At 37.2% G+C, this 20,536-nt stretch overlaps 1 protein-coding gene across 1 annotated transcript in view; it reads right to left on the bottom strand.

Moving 5' to 3' along the window:
* Positions 1-19,233: 19,233 nt before the first annotated feature.
* Positions 19,234-20,536, bottom strand: part of spo11 (SPO11 initiator of meiotic double stranded breaks) — a 41,999-nt gene continuing 40,696 nt past the window's right edge. The window contains exon 13 of the mRNA XM_056449808.1: positions 19,234-19,377. Coding sequence (XP_056305783.1) covers positions 19,258-19,377 — 120 coding nt within the window. The 3' untranslated portion in view covers positions 19,234-19,257. The remainder of the gene's footprint in view (positions 19,378-20,536) is intronic.

The following is a 20,536-nucleotide window of genomic DNA, read 5'->3' as shown; positions in this document are numbered from 1 at the left end:
CAAGCTCTACTTGTATCTATACACTTTTTTTTCCCAACAAAAACGTTTTCTAAAATAAATCATAAACAAATGTTTTAAAAGTTTTAAAAACTGTAATAAACTAAATTTATGCACAACAATCTGTCCAGGTTGGTGCCCTCAGCAGTAAATACATAGAGAACCTTTAAACAAATGTTATTGTAAGGAAAATAATTAAACCAGTATAATAAATAGAGTTAAAAAGGATCTTTTTAAATAAAAAGTTTAAAGATTTATTGAGATGGATTGTTGGTGATTGTGTTTTGGCCAGATTGGGAAGCAATACGTGACCAAAGGAAAATTAAGAGACCTGTTTAAAAAAAGATTTAAGACCTACAACACAATATTTCAGTAAATTTAAGACTTTTTAAGGCCTAAAATTTGGATTTTGAGATTTAAGACCCCTCAGAAACCCTGTTCAGCTTATTCCCTTATTTTTATCATGAGTCGCCACAGCATAATGAATCTTCTATAGTGCGTCAATACACTCTGGGTAGTTTTAATACAATGTTGGGTCAAATATGGACAAACCCAATGTTGGTTTAATTAAAATGACACTTTTTAACTCAATAGTTGTGTTTGTCCATATTCAACCCGAAACAACCCAGCATAGAGTGTAATTTCACTCATTTTATTTTATACTGATTTTATGTCTACCAAATTGGTTTTAAGAGTGCAAATTAGCAGTCAAAATATAAGACTAAGCTCATCGTCCATAACTTCAGTATACAGTAACACAAGATACACTCAAAAAAATACTCGGTTTTTGTAACCCAAAGTTGGGTGAAATATAAACAAACTCAACCATTGGGTTAAAAAGTGTAATTTAGATGTGATTTTTGTATTTGTATCTTAAATATTTGCCACACACAGAAACCTTGAACACCCAGTCCGATGCACATTAATTATGCCATTGCGATAAAACTCGCAAAGCAATCTGGAGGAGTCAAATCAAGCATTGATGCTTTGATTTCCTCTCTCTTCTCCAAAAAATGAAAAGGAAATATTGATTTTAGCTTTTGGTTGTCAAGTGCATTGAACTTTACAGTACATCTTACCTACATTTTGTTGCTTACAAAGAATCTGCAAGTACATATATATGTGCACTGTTAGCCGTTGCTGCAATTTTACAGTTGTTTATATGGTAGTAAAATACCACATACATTCTTTACAGTTTACTAGTGTAATATGCACTGAATTGTGGGTACTTTAAAACTTTGACATTAACTTACTGCATATAAGGAATTTGAGGTATACTTTAATCAAGAAGTACTGAAAAAAAGAATCAATTAACATGGAGAAAATCATGTTTTTTTCTTTCTTTTATGGTGTAAATTTTGTAAAAATATATATTTACATTTAATTTGCAATCGACATAACTCACTGTTGGTGTCTGACTACTGCGTTTATAAAGTGATTGGTAGGCCCACATGGAATCTGCACACGCAGAAATACACTTTTTTTGTTCATCATTTAATCTATTTACTTTTGTAAACGGGTGTATATAGATTTATTCTTTTTAAATGTTAATTTCAGTAATATTATTGATATACTGTCTGTAAAGTTTAGATTATTTATATGCAATATAGTTTGTACTTATGGTTTGCAACCCTTACCTGCCACCCACATTTGGAATTTGCGCTTGAAAATTTGAAGTGATATATTCATATATATATATATATATATATATATATATATATATATATATATATATAGTTTGTCAAGATCATTTTGGTTACAGAATAAGGGATGGTGACAGTTACAGGGTTAAATGTGTAAATTTAAAACATTTACATAGTTTTTAATTTTTAAAATTTAGATAATTTTTTTCATATTTTTAATTACATAAAATTAAAAATAAAAAGGCTTATCTGTCAAACTCGATTCCTGGAGGGCCGCTGCTCAGCAGTTTTGCTCCAACCCTAATCAAAAACAGCTGATCCAAATAATCGAGGTGTTCAAAAGAATCTTGATTAGTTACATCAGATGTGTTTGATTAGGGTTGGAGCAAAACTGTGCAGAGCTTCGGTCCTCCAGGAATTGAGTTTGGTGACAGTTACGGGGTTAAATGTGTAACATTGAAATATGTACAGAATAAGAGTCGGTGACAGTTACGAGGTTAAGTGTGTAACTTTTTAAAAAATTTACCAAATGAGGGTGTTATGGGAAGCAGACGGACAAAGGAGGTGAGTGAATTATCAACGATGTTTATTTAACAACAACTGAGCACACAAGGAGAACGGAGGAGAAGTGAGTGAAGTCTGGTTGTTCGGGTGATCCTTGGTGACAGGCTGGATGACTGATACAGAGGGAGACCGAATGCACACACCAGAGGGCTTGCGGGGAAGACAGACTGATGACAAACACAAGGCAGACAGGACACCGGGAACACTGGACAAACTAGGAGAGACAAAGAGCAGATAAGTACAATATACTGAGGTTGAAATGCTAGTGATTACCAGGAGGTGTTTCACTCAGAGTCCGCTTCGTAGGAACGAGACCGGACACTGAGTGAAGTGAGGTGTGTGCTTATATAGTGACTAAGTGATTGGGTGCAGCTGTGTGTGGTTAATACTCAGGTGATGGTGATCTTTGCGTGATGCTGGTGGAAGAGCCTGGCCAATCCGTGACATTACCCCCCTCCCCAGGGCCCGCTCCTGAGGGCCTATACCTCCGACGCCGTGGTGGTCTACCACGTCCACGAGGTGCTGGAAACTCGGGGTGATTGGAGTGGAACTCTTCCATAAGTGCAGGATCTAATATATCTGATCTGGGGACCCAAGATCTCTCCTCCGGACCGTATCCCTCCCAGTCGACAAGATATTCCAGCTGACCACCACGACGTCGGGACCGTAGAAGGTCCTTGATCTTGTAAATGGATCCAACTTCCGACATCAGTGGGGGAGGAGGTTCCTCTTCATGGCCAGGCTCTGTGGAAGGAATCAGAGGGTCGTGAAAGGGTTTGAGGAGTGAAACATGGAATGTGGGGTGGATCCTATATTGTGGTGGTAACTGTAACTTAAATGTGACGGGGTTGACCTGCTCCAGGATGGTGAAGGGACCAACAAATCTGGGACTAAGTTTTCGGGAGGGCAGTCGCAAGCGGATGTCTCTGGTGGAGAGCCAAACTTTCTGCCCCGGCGCATAGCTTGGACCTGGGATCCTCCTCTTGTCGGAGACCTCCTTGGCTCTGCGAACTGCCCTCTGGAGATGGTGATGAGCATCGTCCCAGACTCTCTCGCTCTCCCGGAACCAGTAATCCACTGCGGGGACATCAGAAGGTTCGCCATCCCAGGGAAAGAGTGGAGGTTGGAAGCCCAGAATACACTGGAATGGCGTAAGTCCGGTGGTAGGTTGCCGCAGGGAATTCTGGGCGTATTCCGCCCAGCCCAGAAACTGGCTCCAGGAGTTTTGATGACCGTGACAGAATGTTCTGAGGAACCGCCCCACTTCTTGGATTTTCCTCTCTGTCTGGCCGTTGGTCTGTGGATGATAGCCAGACGAGAGGCTGACGGTCACACCTAGGAGTCTGAAGAAGGCTTTCCATAGTCTGGAGATGAACTGGGGTCCTCTGTCCGAGACTATGTCCTCAGGCAATCCAAAGCATCGGAAGACATGGTTGAATAGGGTTTCTGCGGTTTCCAGAGCTGTGGGCAGACCCTTCAAGGGAATCAGACGGCAGAATTTGGAAAATCGATCGACAATGACTAAAATGCAGGTATTACCTTCAGATGATGGGAGATCTGTCATGAAGTCAACTCCTAGGTGTGACCAGGGGCGGTTTGGGATGGGCAAGGGATGGAGTTTACCTGCAGGTAGATGGCGAGGACTCTTCGACATAGCGCACTCTCTACAGCCTTGAACGTATCTCCTCACATCCCTTGCCATGTGCGGCCACCAAAAGCGTTGGGATAGCAGCGAGAGGGTGTTGTTGGTCCCGGGATGTCCTGTGCCCAAAGATGTATGGGTGGAATGGATCAGATCTACCCGTTGGTTTTCAGGAATGAAGCGACGATTGGGGGGACAGCCCGGCGGAGTCCTGGATTCGGGAGTGGCGACGACTGTAGGAGCGGACCAGGTGATGGGACAGACCGTGATCTGTTCTGGGAGGATTCTGGCTGGGGTCTCCATGAGTTCCGGCTGATCATAAATACGGGACAGTGCGTCCGCTCGGATGTTCTTTGACCCAGGTCGGTAAGATATTGAGAATTGGAATCGGGAGAAGAACAGGGACCATCGGGCCTGACGAGGACAGAGTCTTTTGGCTTCTTTGAGGTACTGGAGATTCTTATGGTCTGTAATCACCTGGAAAGGATGTTTAGCTCCCTCCAGCCAGTGTCGCCATTCTTCCAGGGCAAGCTTGATAGCTAATAGCTCCCGATTCCCGATGTCATAGTTTCCGGAAGGGACAACGGGTAGATCCTACCTTTGGGCATAGGAGCGTCTGGCAGCAGGTCTATGGCGCAGTCCCATGGCCGATGTGGAGGTAGCTGGGAAGCTCTCTTGGGGCAAAAAAACGTCTTCATATGTGGAGTAGATCTTAGGGATTTGAATGGATTGTTTATTGACTGGACTTTCGACAGACGTGACATAGATGGTAAGTGGTTTCTGAAGTTGAACAGGTAGGTGAGGAAAACATCTGGTTTTGCAGTCTTCACCCCATTTCTTTATTTCTCCTGTGCCCCAAGAGAGGATGGGATCGTGCTTCACCAGCCACGGGCGCCCTAGAATGATGTCCATGGATGCACCCTCCAGAACCAGAAATTGGATCTCCTCCTTGTGGAGCAATCCCACTTGGAGATAGATAGGTTCACATTTGCGATGGATACGTGCCTGGGAACGGATTGCGTTGGTTATGGGTTGGATCTGGTAGACGTGCGTCGAGGCTTCGGTATTAAGATGGAGCTGGCGACAGAGGGCGTACGAGATGAAATTTCCAGCTGACCCGGAGTCGATGAGGGCCGTGACTGAAACAGATACAGAAGGGGTAGTTAACTGGACATCGGTGGTGAGAGGATGCATTTTTTCAATAGGGGAACTGAATACACTCACCAAGGGACGTGCTGGACGAATGGGACAGTCCAGCCTGACATGTCCTTCGGCACCACAGTACATACATAGACCCCGGGTCAGCCTCCTCTGTCGCTCAGTGATGGTGAGTCTACCAGATTCCACGATCATTGGTTCAGGTTCTGGAGGGACTGCTGGCTCTGGCGAACGGAGGAGTGCTTGGGGAACAGGTAGAAGATCGTGCTGGTATACCCTCAGACGATCGGAACAGCGGAGGGATAGTTGGATGAATTTCTCTAACCCCAAGGTATCGTCGAGGGCTGCTAGCTGTAGTCGGAGGCTGGGCTCCAGTCCGAGCCGGTAGGTGGTGAGGAGAGATCGCTCATTCCATCCGCTAGCAGCAGCCAGAGTCCGGAACCGGAGCGCATAATCCTGAGTGGACATGGCTCCCTGTTTGAGATGGTATAACTGTTCTCCAGCTGCTACTTCTGCATCTGCGCGACCAAAAACCTCCTTAAAGTACTTGGTGAATGCTTGAATGGAGCTGGTTACCGGCCCAGACTGTTGCCAAATGGTTTCTGCCCACCGAAGAGCCGATCCAGAGAGAAGGGAGATGATGAATGCGATTTTGGACCGATCTGTGGGATATAACTCAGGTTGCATGGTGAATATGAGAGAACATTGCAAAAGAAATCCATTGCACTCCTCCGCCCCGCCAGAGTAGGGCGCTGGTCGAGCCATGGGACTGGATGAGTGGGTGGACGGTGAAGTGCTCGGTGCTGGTGGTGCTTCGGGAAGTGGAGTAGATGGTAATAAAACTCTCTTCAATGAGTCCACCAACTCTTGAATGGGATCGTGAGTGCTCATGCTGTTGATTGTAGAGGTCCGGTCTTCTGTTATGGGAAGCAGACGGACAAAGGAGGTGAGTGAATTATCAACGATGTTTATTTAACAACAACTGAGCACACAAGGAGAACGGAGGAGAAGTGAGTGAAGTCTGGTTGTTCGGGTGATCCTTGGTGACAGGCTGGATGACTGATACAGAGGGAGACCGAATGCACACACCAGAGGGCTTGCGGGGAAGACAGACTGATGACAAACACAAGGCAGACAGGACACCGGGAACACTGGACAAACTAGGAGAGACAAAGAGCAGATAAGTACAATATACTGAGGTTGAAATGCTAGTGATTACCAGGAGGTGTTTCACTCAGAGTCCGCTTCGTAGGAACGAGACCGGACACTGAGTGAAGTGAGGTGTGTGCTTATATAGTGACTAAGTGATTGGGTGCAGCTGTGTGTGGTTAATACTCAGGTGATGGTGATCTTTGCGTGATGCTGGTGGAAGAGCCTGGCCAATCCGTGACAGAGGGACGGTGACAGTTAGGGGGTTAAATGTGTAATTGAAAAAAAAAAAAAAACGAAGAAGGGTTGGTGACAGTTACGAGCTTAAATGTGTAACTTTAAAAATATTAACAAATAAATGACGGTTACAGTTTCTGGGTTAAATGTGTAACTTTTAAAAATGTACTGAATAAGGCACAGTGACAGTTACAGGGTTAAATGGGTATTATATATATCCAATTGTATATACTATTTAGAGACTTGATTTGATGTTTTTATTTTCATAGTGGTTTAAATTCTTTTATTTATTTGCCATTATGATGTCAACCATCGAGGACATCAAGGACAACACATACGAAGAAATGATGCCAACCATAGAGGACTTCTAGAGGTATCCATAATCCTGGACCAGGCCGTATCCTGAGCAAAGCTTTGAAAAAAGTACCAAATAAGGGACAGTGATAGTTATGAGGTTAAATGCGTACCGAAATATGTACCAAATAAGGTACGGTTAATGGATTTTGTTTCTGTTCTGTTCACTTTGTTGCCGTTTTTTTCTCAAGCTATTTTGCAACCCTGAGATAAGGCTAAATAGACCCATGTGGTGCTCCTCAGTCTATCAGGTGTCAGTTTGATACATGACGGCTGATCAATGGCTCTGCATCAAAGAGCTCAACACCAGTCTGTCGGACCCTCTCTTACTGTCATTTAAATGGACAGCGAAGCCTCATGCGGGAACATTAACACCCCTGACGCTCTGCTCACAGGAACTGCAGCTCCGGCCTGAAGGCTTCTCACGTCTCAACTACAAAACAGGAACAACAGTTTAAAGATAGTTTCAGGAAGGACAGATATGACAGATCTTCTTGAGAGGGTGTTTTTTATGTGCATATTTGATATCAGGAAGACATCTTGACTGTTTACTACTGCTAGTAGTCCTCAAATGGTGAGCTGTGGCTCTATTGCTAAATGCAAAAAAATATACATAAATAAATACAATAAATTTGTTTGGCTTATAAACTTTCAAAAATAAAAGCGGTCACTGGAGTGTTGCCCTTTTAAATGGTACCAGTTAGCAGCTAAAGAGTCCATAATGTACCCTAAAAAGTACAAAAATATACTCTTTACATTTACATTTAGTCATTTAGCAGACGCTTTTATCCAAAGCGACTTACAAATGAGGACAAGGAAGCAATTTACACAACTATAAGAGCAGCAGTGAACAAGTGTTATAGACAAGTTTTAGGTCTAAGAAGTCTAAGAAGCAAAGCATTAGTAATGTTTTTTTTTTTTTTTTTTTTTTTTTTTTTTTTTGAGAGAGAGAGAGAGAGAGAGAGAGAGAGAGGGCACAGTTAGTGGTATAGACAGAGAGGCAGTTGCAGATTAGGAAGGAAAGTGGAGACTAAACAGTTGCGTTTTTAGTCGTTTCTTGAAGACAGCAAGTGACTCTGCTGTTCTGATGTAGTTAGGGAGTTCATTCCACCAACTAGGCAGATTGAATGTGAGAGTTCGGGAAAGTGATTTCTTCCCTCTTTGGGATGGAACAACGAGGCGACGTTCATTCACAGAACGCAAGTTTCTGGAGGGCACATATATCTGCAGAAGTGAGAGCAGATACGAAGGAGCACAGCTAGAGGTCACTTTGTAAGCAAACATCGGAGCTTTGAATTTGATGCGGGCAGCAACTGGCAGCCAGTGCAAACGGGTGAGTAGCGGAGTGACATGTGCTCTTTTGGGTTCATCAAAGACCACTCGTGCTGCTGCGTTCTGAAGCAGCTGAAGAGGTTTGATAGAACTAGCTGGTAGCCCGGCTAGCAGAGAGTTGCAATAGTCCAGTTCGGAGAGGACAAGAGCTTAAACAATGAGTTGAGTTGTATGTTCAGATAGGAAGGGTTGGACCTTTCTGATGTTGTAGAGTGCGAATCTGCAAGATCGAGCAGTTCTAGAAATGTGGTCAGAGAAGTTCAGTTGGTCATCAATCGTTACTCCAAGGCTTTTTACCATTTTGGATGCAGTGATGGTTGCTCCATCCATCTGGCTTGAGAAGTTATGGTGAAGAGTCGGGTTGGCAGAAACTTCAAGCATTTCCGTTTTCGTGAGGTTAAGCTGGAGATGATGATCTTTCATCCAGTGTGAAATGTCTGACAGGCAGGCTGAAATGCGAGCTGGAACCGAGGGATCATCGGGGTGAAAAGAGAGGTATAGCTGGGTATCATCAGCATAGCAGTGGTAAGAAAAACCATGTTTCTGGATGACTGTTCCTAAAGATGCCATGTAGATAGAGAAGAGAAGTGGCCCAAGAACAGAGCCCCCAGAGCCCAGAACCCTTTAAAAGGGTACCACCCCAGTGACAGCTTTATTTCTGAGTGTACAATAGCACATATGATGCATTTATTCATTTTAATGTAATTATTTTACTATTATTTATATCCATTTGTATTTATTATTTAGATACTTGATATGATGTTTTTATTTTAATTGTAGTGATTTTGTGCAATATGATTTTATGTATATGTTATTTCTTTTTATTTCAGGTTTAGTTTGAGTAATTGAAGTACTTTATTTTTAGCTGCCAAAGTAACATTACTGTGTTTCTTAGATTTTCATTTTTTATCCATTATGTTTACTATTTTTTGGTCAAAACATAGGTTTTTGATACAATTATATTAGGCCTATTTTAATATTTTACTAATTATTATTATTATTTTCAGTATAGTTTTTATTTAAATTGTACTTTATTAATTTCAATGCAGTTTTATTTGTAAATAGTTTCGATTAAGAATCAATTATTTGTCATTTAAAATATATTTACTTTAGTCTAAACAAAGTTTCATTTTATTTCAAGTAGTTTGTAAGGTTTTATATGCTTTTTATATATTTTTATATTTTCATGTAATATATAGTTAAAGTCAGAATTATTAGCCCCCCTGAATTATTAGCCCCCCTTTATTTTTCCCCAATTTTTGTTTAATGGAGAGATGTTTTTTTTTTTAACACATTTCTAAACATAATAGTTTTGATAACTCCTTTCTAATTTATTTTATCTCTGCCATGATGACAGTAAATAATATTTAACCAGATATTTTTCAGGACACTTCTATATAGCTTAAAGTGACATTTAAAGGCTTACCTATTGCACATGTCTTTGGACTTGTGGGGGAAATTGGAGCACCTGGAGGAAACCCACACAAACACGGGGAGAACATGCAAACTCCACACAGAAACGCCAACTAGCCCAGCCGGGACTCGAACCAGCGACCTTCTTGCTGTGAGCCGACGGTGCTAAGCACTGAGTTTAAACACAAATATTTTTAAATTACCTTCTATTTTTATATTATCTCTGATTTATTTAAATTATTATTTTTTTATTATTTTTATTTTTAAACTATTTATTTAAATTATTTTAAATTTTTTATTTATCATTCTTAAAAAAATCTTTAAAAACATTTAATTTTCGCTTTATTTTTGTTTTAGTTTTTATGTTTTCAATTCAATTGTAGTTCTTTTGTAAATATTGTAAAATATTTCTAGTAGCTTTAATTTAATACAAGGTAATATAGGTATAAGTTTTTATTTTTCATAAACAAAATGAAAGTGTTATTTTTGTATTATATACTATTATGATAGGTCATTGGGATATGCACAGCTAGTGTTAGTCAGCCAATGATAAACTTCCGGTGAAAGCTTAATGTGATTAATTTTCAATTTCATAAAGTTCCTTTTACAGCATCAATGTTGTAATGTCATTACAATACATTCACATAAATAGACTTAAGCATTTATTAAATTGCTCAAGTGTAAAATGGGATGAAAGACCATGTAACTGCTAGCGCCATTGGGTTCATCAGGCGAGCGCAGAAACTCCATTGAGGTAAAATAAACTGTCATATATTAAAGACATGGCGGGGGAAAATGGAATTTAATGCAATGCTCCTTGTCCGGTCTGAGACCCACTTTATAGCTTATATCCAGCAGGCATTGAAGATCAGCGATTTTTAAAGAAATCAGACCTTTCATGTGGCAATTTTATAACAGAAAGACAGTTCACCGGAACTATTATTTTTTTTTTTATACTTAATAATTTTTTAATAATTAAATAAATATTAATTTAATAATTAATTAACCATTTTAAATATAATAAAATACTTCAAATTCAGTTTTATTAGGTTTTAATTTATTTAAATTTCAAGTGTAGTTAAGTTTTTGATTTATAATTTGTTTTAATTCTAGTTTAAATTAAATGACTTATTTTAAGTGTACACTTGGAGGACAAAAGTAGTAAAAATTCAATTAAAAAAATTAGACAAGTGCCAAAGACAAACATACAGCTTTTGGTCTACTTTCTCTCTACATCGCAATGAACTTCACGCATAATGCCAAGTGCCAGTGTCCAATATCTGTCAGTCCAATAAGCCACACTGACAATGGTGTAAATCTGAGTGAGGCACGGGCAGGCTCTTATTGTCTTCGCTCCAGTCTGTTTGACCCCAGTGCTCTCCAACACAGACTGCGTGGCTAGTAAAACATCTTGAGACATTATTTATCCAGATTACACGGTAAAAAATGCTAGGCTCCACATAATTCCTTCACTGTAAAACCCCAAAAGTTAAGGTAACTCAAACCATTTGAGGAAACTAATTGCAACAAACCATTTAAATTCAAAAACTTTCAATCAAAATCCTAATGAGTACTGTGAACTTAATCCATTTGAGTAAATGAAGCAATTTGAGCACAGTAAAACCCAATAAATGAAGAGAACTCAAACCAACGGAGTACTGTAAAACCCAAAAAGTTAAAGCAACTCAAATTTGGGTTAAAAAATTAATCTATATGAGTACTGTAAACTTACTCCATTTAAGTTGAAGTAATGAGGTATTTAATTAACTCATTACCTTCAACATAGGGTTCAAAACTCTTTTCAAATGATGACTGTTGGGTACAGTGTTCATGTTGTCCCAACACAAATCGATTAAGCTAACTTAATTGTTTTTACAAATTTAAATGAATCGAAGATAAAACAATTAATATGTCCCAAAAAGCCTCAATAATTGTATTGATTTAGCTATTGATTTATTTTAAATAGGTAGTTTGAACAAGCAACAAAAATATATATTTTTTGAGTGTAGAGTACCACAGCTGACAATTTAGTTGAGAATAACTGAGAAGAGCGAGACATTATTGGCATGTCATTGTGAAGGATTAAAGCTCGGGTGTTAAAACGCTGATCTAGCCTCACACTCTCTGAAGATGCAGATGTTCACACCTCTGTCTGAAAGCGAAAGACCCTTTGTCTGCAAACAAATGTCTCTGTCTCTGTTCGCTCTCTCAAACCCCCGACTGTACTCAAAAAGACTTTCAGTGTAAAAATTAAATCAAGAGTTTTAATTTTTTTTTTGTGATCAACTTTTTATTATTTTTCAGAGATAGACTAAACAAAATCATTCACTCAGATCAACTTATTTAAAATGATAAATTGTTTTTAATAAAAAAAAATGTAGGAGGGGGGGGCGGGGGTGGGGGCAACTCAATTGTTTATATTCAATACACTTAAATTTGTAAATATGTTGTCCTTTATGTTGTCCCAACACAAATTTATTGTGTGAAGCCCAGCAGTTTTACAGTGTTGAATCTGAAGTTTAAAGGCGTAAGTGTAACAGACTGAACCCTTTACAATCTTAATTTTCATAATAAATTAATGTGATGTCAAAAATAATGTGCATATTTCATTAAATCCAGATAATGGGAGTTCTGGGAATTGTTTCAAAATTTATAGCAAATGTTAGAAATGTATAGACTCATGAAACACTGGCCAATTTAGAGTTGAGTTTCATGGCTAAATTTAACAAGCCTGGTGGCCAATCTTCATTGATTGTACATTCCACCAGTAAGAGCAAAGAGTGTGAAGATTAAAATAACGCATAAAATATTGCAATGCACACAACATTATGTATGACATATTGAAGTTCAAAAGAAGACAGATTGTTAGTGCATGTCTCGCTGGCACATCTGTGACCAGGGGTCCGTTCTTCGTACCTCGCTTAAATGATCTAAGATGATTTGACAGATCCTGGATCTTTTAATATTGATAACTGATCTCTGGCTAATTTGGTTCTTCAAACAAGTTTTTACGAGAAACTTAAGTATGAGGAGATGTCAAAAAAATTGTTGATCATTTTTCCGGAAGTGACAAATCTAAAGATTTGAATGTTTATATATCTTCTAAATGGGAATTTTGTCACTGTTTTGGAGTACAATAGATTTTCAGTAGCTCTCAGACTAACATTGATATTAACGGCTAAAATACTTTCACTTAAATTTCACAGGACCTTTAATAATAAGCAGGTAACTAGCCAGTATATTTAATAGTGTGAATTGTTAATGTTACAGCAAGTTGTACTAATTTCTTTTTTTCAAAGCGCATCAGAGCTTGACCTATAGTGGGCTCTGGGACGCCGTTCCTTTTCACAATTACCAGCTGACCACTTTCCACTGTGGATGGCTTTCCCGCTGTTACTAGTGACTCACCGCTCAGGATTTGAGACACAGAGCGGAGTTGACCATGACGACAGGGTTCGAGTATGGTAATGAACGGTTCCAGAAAGCAGGTAAAACAAAAACAGAAGGCAAAAAGTAAAATAAACAAATAATAACGGTAAGAATGTGGTAAAACCTGAAAACGTTGTAAAAATCAGGGGCCTTTTCTTTTTCTATATTTCTTTTGAAAACATTGTCTGTTGGGCTTAAGAAAATGGGTTGGTGTGGGGAATCGGCCTCTGGTATATATATGCAAGAAAAAAAAATTGAGATCTCAAAAAGGGTACAGAGCGGCCTCGGGTGGATTCGTGAAAACAAAAACCTGCAAAAAAACAGATCCTGGGATGTATTTGGTGCTCTGCAGCAATGTTTATAAGTTTATGTAATCAGAATGAGCCTGGGTTGACTTATACACTCAACCGTTTAGTGTAGAGTTCAATGTCGTTCCAAATGAAAAAAATGTTTTGTTTTTTTTTACTAAACAGAAATTCCCATTGCAATGTTTAAAGGTTGCCAAACTAGGGAAATAAATGACCTACTACTAAATAGCACCTATCATAAATACAACTGCATTCCACATCGGAAGGCGGCATAATCACTCACATGGGAGAGTTTTGCTTTCACAATCTAAACTGCGACCATTTTGCGCTTGAAGTGTCCAACATTTCACACATTTTGTGCATCATCCATGTATTTAAAGTGCACTTAATATTTTTATAATTTTTTTAATTTTCAGTGTACTACTTATACTCCACTGTAAAAAAAAATCCTGGTTGCCTTAAATTTATGCTGAATCAAATTAACTGTATAAGTCCATTGAACTTGCCTGCATAACTTATAAAATTAAGTCAGAACATGATTAAGTTTGTTTAATAAGTTAAAATGATCTAAAACATTTGCTGTCAGGACTAACTGATCATATAATTTTTTTACAGTGTACATATATTACAAAATGGCGTAGAATAGTGCATAAGTGCGATTTGGGACACATCTATTGTCTCTCAAAAGAAAGTTGGCTCTAAATTGCCTTAAAGAGTCCTTATGTTTTTGAATCTCCTGCCTTCAATCAACGTCAATATGATCACAGTAACATATCTGTATATTTCCTGCCTTCCTAAGACATATGAACACTCAGTCAAACAGGAAATGAAAAAAAAAAACAAAAATAGACAGAAAAAGGCACCGAATACATCTCTTTTATTATGAACGAAAATAAAAAAAGGTTGAAATGAGACAAAAAATGAAACCACAAAATGAAAAAGAGAACTGAAAAACTGCATGTAGTTTCACATATTTCACTTTTAACCACCAAACCAAAAGTCAGTGTGTAGACAAAGAAATGTTTTTTGATGAAAGAAAACAATAAAGAGCTAATAGTGTCACAGAGGCATTATAAATAAATAAATCACAAATAAAATAAAAATAAATCTTAAAAAAATAAATCAAAATCTTAACCTTTAACTGCCCCACCAAGAACACGTTGGATTTGTTGGATTGCATTTTTTTACTCTCAATGTCGCTAGTTAACACACTTAATGCCTTGTTTTTCAATACATCACATAATTTATAAAATATCAACCTCTACCAAATGGTTTATATGCTGGTTTATGGTAAAAGTACCGGAATTAATACGTATAATATGAAAAATCAGAAAATATGAAGTGTAAGACAAATTTATTAGAAAAATAATCAAAATTTTGAACTAAACAGTAACTAAAGTAACGAACTAAAACAGTTTACCCAATCATCTTTATTTATTTATAACTTTTTAGCGGTTTTCACCTTTATTAGGATAGGACAGTGGAGATTGTACAGACAGGAAAGTGTGGGGAGCAGAAATAGGGGAGGGATCGGCAAAAGACCTCGAGCCGGGAATCGAATTTGGGTCGCCGCGAGCACCTCAGTGCTAGGTGTTGACGCACTAACCACTAGGCTATTGGCACCGACCAAATCATCTTTATTTTTGAAATATGGCATAAAATATTCGTATGTGCCATTGTTGTTTTTTTTTTTTTTTTTTACAGTAAAACCAATATCAAATGTAGATTATTTTTGATTGATTATTTTGTAAACCAACAATTCTGTATGTGGAAACCATTATTTAAAACAGTCAAAACATGATGAACTATTTGGTACAGCAGGAATTTAAAGGGTTAAATAAGATGATGCAGGGCGTTTTTACAATTACATTTATAAAAATATTCCTTGCTTTAAAATAGTATAAACTATAAGAGGACAGAAAGCATGTGGTATATTGTGCACATTGTTCAGCAAAACATGTTGATGTTCATCATTTAGAGACATTAGAAATTTGCCTATCAAATCAAATGCAGCAGTAGTTTTTAGAGTTAAAGGGATAGTTCACCAAAAAAACTAATTCTGTCGTCATTTATTCATCCTCCACTTATTCCAATCCTGTTTGAGTTTCTTTGTTCTGTCGAATACAAAAGAAGATGCTGAAGTATGTTGTATAAAACTTCCATAGTATTATATTCCTACTATGGATGTCAATGGCCAACATTCTTCAGAATATCTTCAGAAAAAAGAAACTCATAAAAGTTTAGAACCACTCGAGTGTGAGTAATTGGTGAAGACATTTTAATCTTTGGCTGAACTATCCCTTTAAACCTTGTAGAATAAAACAGACGAAACAGCGCCCTCTGGTGCAGTGTTGACAACGTAGTTTTCTTGCTAACTTTTCAGACGGCCTTAGCAACTTTTAACTATTTTGAAAATGTAGATGGCAGCGTTTAGCAACTTAATAATACTTCTAGACTCAAAATGATAAAAAGCCATGTATTTCCGGGCAGATGTCCATCAAAGAAGTACATGAGCCTTTTTTTTCAGAGAGATAAAGAGCCAAGACACATCATTTGGAAAGCTGCTGCCATTTTTTATTGTTAACTGAAATAAATTATCAAATGCAACTTGTTATTAGTTAGGGACACTGCAGAATAACAATGTGAAAAATTTATTACTTAATTGGAATGCTGTCATATTTTAAGTATAGCATATTAAAGATATAGTTTACCCCAAAATTTACTTCGTATTTACATATTCAAGTGGTTATTAATCTTTTTGCGCTTGATGAACACAAAGGGATATATTTGGAAAAATGTTGGAAACCTGTAACCATTGACTTTTATAGTACACTGTAAAAAAAATGCTGGGTTCCACACAATCAATTTGTGTTGGGACAACATGAAGAAATTAAGTTAACATGAAGTTTTTTTTTTTTACTTTACAAATTCAAGTCGACTGAACATAAAACAATTGGGTTGGCTTAAAAAAACTCAATAATTGTGTTGTTTCAGAAAGTTTCATATAATTAGTTTGAACAACTAGCAAACACAATGTTTTGAGAGCAGAAAAAACAAACTACTCTGGAAGTCAACGGTTTCCAGTTTTCTTCAAAACATTGTATTTTGTGTTCAACAGAAGAAAAAGAAAGTCAAACAGGTTTGGAACAAGTGAAGGGTGAATAAATCATGACAGAATTTAAATGTCTGGGGGAATTATTCCCATTATCTAGCTACGTACATATACTGTAGTTGTTTATAGTGAACATTTTTAATATTTGAGCCCCAAAAACAGAAATAGTTCAAATATATGTAACCTTTCATTTGTTTAATGTTATACTTAAAATGTATGTTCTAATTGTGAAATGTTTATATTACTTTTGTATTCACTTAAATTAAAACACTTTTAAAAATAAAGGTTTTTAGTGAGAAGAAGAACAATTTAATAATCTTTTGCACTATAAATGAAATGGTTCCACTGATGTTCTTAAGGGCGTAGTGGAACCATTGGTGCCAATAAACAATCTTTTTCAAAGAATGCATGTTTACACCAGTTTTACAAACAACTCGAATTTATTCATTCATTGATTTTCCATCGGCTTAGTCCCTTTATCAAGGGTCACCACAGCAGAATGAGCCACCAGCTTATCCAACATATGTTTTACAAAGCAGATGCCCTTCAAGCTGAAACCCTGTACTGGGAAACATCCATACACACTCATTCACTAGGGCCAATTTAGTTTTTTCAATTCACCTACAGTGCATGTGTTTGGACTGTGGGGGAAACCGGAGCACCTGGAGGAAATCAACGCGAACACGAGGAGAACATGCAAACTCCACACAGAAATGCCAACTGGCCCAGCCAGGAATCCAACCAGTGATCTTCTTGCTGTGAGGCAACAAGGCTAACCACTGAACCACTGTGTTGCAACTCTAAATTAACATATTTTAAAGTATATATTTATGTTGAGATGGCCAGTCAATCTGAGTAATCTCATTCTATAAATTACAAACTGACATAGTTTTGCATCATGGTTACGTAATTACAGTTTAGCAACAAATCTTTAGCAGCTTTTCTTAAATATTAGCTGGTAACACTGCACTGGTTCAACGCAAACATAATTACCTTCATAATTAAAATTCAGGGCAGCATGGTGGCTCAGTGGTTAGCACTGTCACCTCATAACAAGAAGTCGCTGGTTCAAGTCCCAGCAGGTTCAGTTGGCATATCTGTGTGGAGTTTACATGTTCTCTCCGTGTTTGCGTGGGTTTCCTCCAGGTGCTCCGTTTTCCCCCACAATGCAGTATAGAGGAATTTCATGAACAAAATTAGCCATAGTGTGAATGAGTGTGTATGGATGTTTCCCAGTACCAGGTCGCGGCGGGAAGGGCATCTGCTGCATTAACATATGCTGGAATAGCTGACGGTTCATTCCGCTGTGGCGACCTTTAAATTTAAGCCTTTTACTACCTTTTTAAGACCATTATGAATGAAATTTCAGACGTTCAGTAAACATGGCTAAATGCTAAGGATTCCTTATAAATTGTTTTCTAACAGTTCAGCGGGGAAAAGATTTTTTCTTGCCTCATCAATTTTTTTGTTTAAATTTAGTTATTTCTTAGACACACATTTTCAATCATGTCTCAAAACAAGCAAAAACCACTCATATACACACACACACGCACGCACGCGCACGCACGCACGCACGCACGCACGCACACACACACACACACACACTTTTTTCCAACGTAACACTTCTTAAAACAGAAAAAAAAGACAAATTTGAAAAACTATAATAAACTAAATATACCATTGACCTCTTGATTTCTTTAAGGAAGTGCGCTCGTTTTTGCGATTTCGACTTCCGACTCAGCTGCCTATGGGAGAAATGACTAGGAATAATAAACTGCAGAAAACGGTCAAACTACTTGCTCTACAAACAAGTGTTTTCAGGACTATACAGACAAAGTAGAATAATATAATAAGAAAATATCAGTTTGCAACATCAAGCAGCAAAATGAGCAGTTTTTACCATCTAAAAATGAATAGAAGTGAATGAGACCGGAAGTCTCGAGCCAAAAAGATTCCAAAGACTGCGCCCGCTCGTGCGTGGAGAATAAGGTGAATAGCCTGTCCTGGTCAGTGTCCTCACCAGGTAGCTATAAACACATGGAGAACTTTTAAACAAATGTGATTGTAAGGAAATTGCTTAAACTATATTGATAAATACAGTTACTAAATACAACTTTTGTTTGGGGATTGGATGGATGTTGTCACGATTGGGTAGCTTGTGAAAATTAAAACCTGTTTAAAATGATTCAAGACAATATTTTAGAGAATTGAAGACTTTGGAAGGCCTAAAATGCAAGTTTGAAATGTAAGATTTTCTTAAGACACCCTGACTGTATTGTCACCTAAAGCTCTGTAGCGACCCTCTTATAAAGGGATATTTCACGCAACTATTTATCATCCTCGAGTGTTTCAAAAGTTTAGAGTTTTGTTTTCTACTGACAAAAATGAAGAAACTATGATGAATGATGGAAGATACTGACATTCATGGTAGAACAAAAATATTGTATATATCATGAAAACCGAACTGGTTTCCAATATTTTAGTTTATGTTCAACAGAAGAAAGTCAAAAAAGCAAAAGATGACAGAATTTTCTCTTTTTTGGTGAACTGTCCCTTTAAATTGAATTCAACTGCTTTAGTGTTAGGCAACAGGGTAAAATACATATGTTTGTATGTATAACATTAATAATATATGATTCCTGAGCCTAAATATCCTATTATTTTTAAGTGACCTATAATAAATAACAATAAATTCAAATGGAACAGTTTTGTAAGTTGATTACATTCCGTTAAATCCAAAGCAACAAATATTTTATATTAGAGAACAGAAATCAAATGATTAATGGCGTATTCAAACTCATAACTTACACAACAGTGAACGCACAGCTCATTTAACATTCAGTGATAACACACCTTCACAACTGTGGTGTTCAATCATGTAAAATATGCGTGTATGTTCCAGCAGAGGGCAGCAGATGCTCATATCCAGCCTCCATAGCGGAGTTTATTTGGCAGGTAAACACGCGTGAGGAAAAGAGGAGCAATGGACGCAAGACACTGAATCTCCGCTTTCCGCTTCAGATTGAGCATTGTTTCAACCTGTGAAGTGACCAAAAACAAACAAAAAAAAGGATATTGTCTAACTTATTACTTTACTATGATCATATAACTGCAGGTACTTTTTGTGTCCAAAACTAGCATTTTTTCAGCTTTAAAAAAACTAAATGGATAAGACTTTTGATTATCTATAAAATGTGCTACTTCTATTCATAGATCACAAAAAGTTACATGCTGATATTGCCAAAACAAATCATGATTTGCTGTCAATACCTTTACCACAATTTTAAAAGCAAAAACTGAATATTTCATTGATCACACATTGGATCCACTGCAAAAAAATGTCTTGAATTAAGAATTTTTAGATATTTGGACTAGAAACAAAAACATCATATTTTGTGTTCAACAGAAGAAAGAAAAAGCCAAACAGCTGTGGAAAAGCATTTTTTTTTTTGCAGTGAATTTAAACATATTTAAATCCTGATTTCACAAGTGTCATGTGATCTTGTGAACTTTTTTGGCTAAAGGTGTAAAATTCTCAATCCCTGTTACTGTTACGCATTTAGGATAAGAGAGTTGAGGTTCATGTATGTGAGAGATTAAAAGAGCTAGTGTTTCTCCCTATTTATGTGTGTGCATCCACAGGCGAAATTTCATCTTAGCTTTTAAAATGTGAATATAATACAGTTTATATTAGAATATATATATATATATATATATATATATATATATATATATATATATATATATATATATATATATATATATATATATATATATATATATACATACACATACACACACACACATACATTTTACATATTACCAAATTTGTCCATAACAGAGTTGAAAGTAAATACTAGGGCTGCACAATGTATCGTTTCAGCATCGATATCACAACAAGATAATTTGCAATAGACACAATCGCAAGATATATGCAATGTTGAGTTTGTATTACACTATATTGTTTGCATGTGTTTTTGATGCCTGTAATTGTATATTTATATTGTATGATTTTAAAAGCATTCAGACATAAGAAATTGTACCACTTGTGACTTTAGCAATGAATCATTTAATTGAATTATATTTTTTTATCATTCAATTACTGTTCTTGAATACTGTTAGACTTGGGAAATGATAAAACACTTTATTTTTGTTGTATCTTTTCTTGATTGTATTTATGGATTGTTATGCATGAAAT

Source organism: Danio aesculapii, chromosome 23 (assembly GCF_903798145.1).
Source record: "Danio aesculapii chromosome 23, fDanAes4.1, whole genome shotgun sequence".
NCBI lineage: Eukaryota > Metazoa > Chordata > Actinopteri > Cypriniformes > Danionidae > Danio > Danio aesculapii.
Note: the sequence above shows the minus strand (reverse complement) of the source record. Positions and strands in the feature narration are given on the sequence as shown.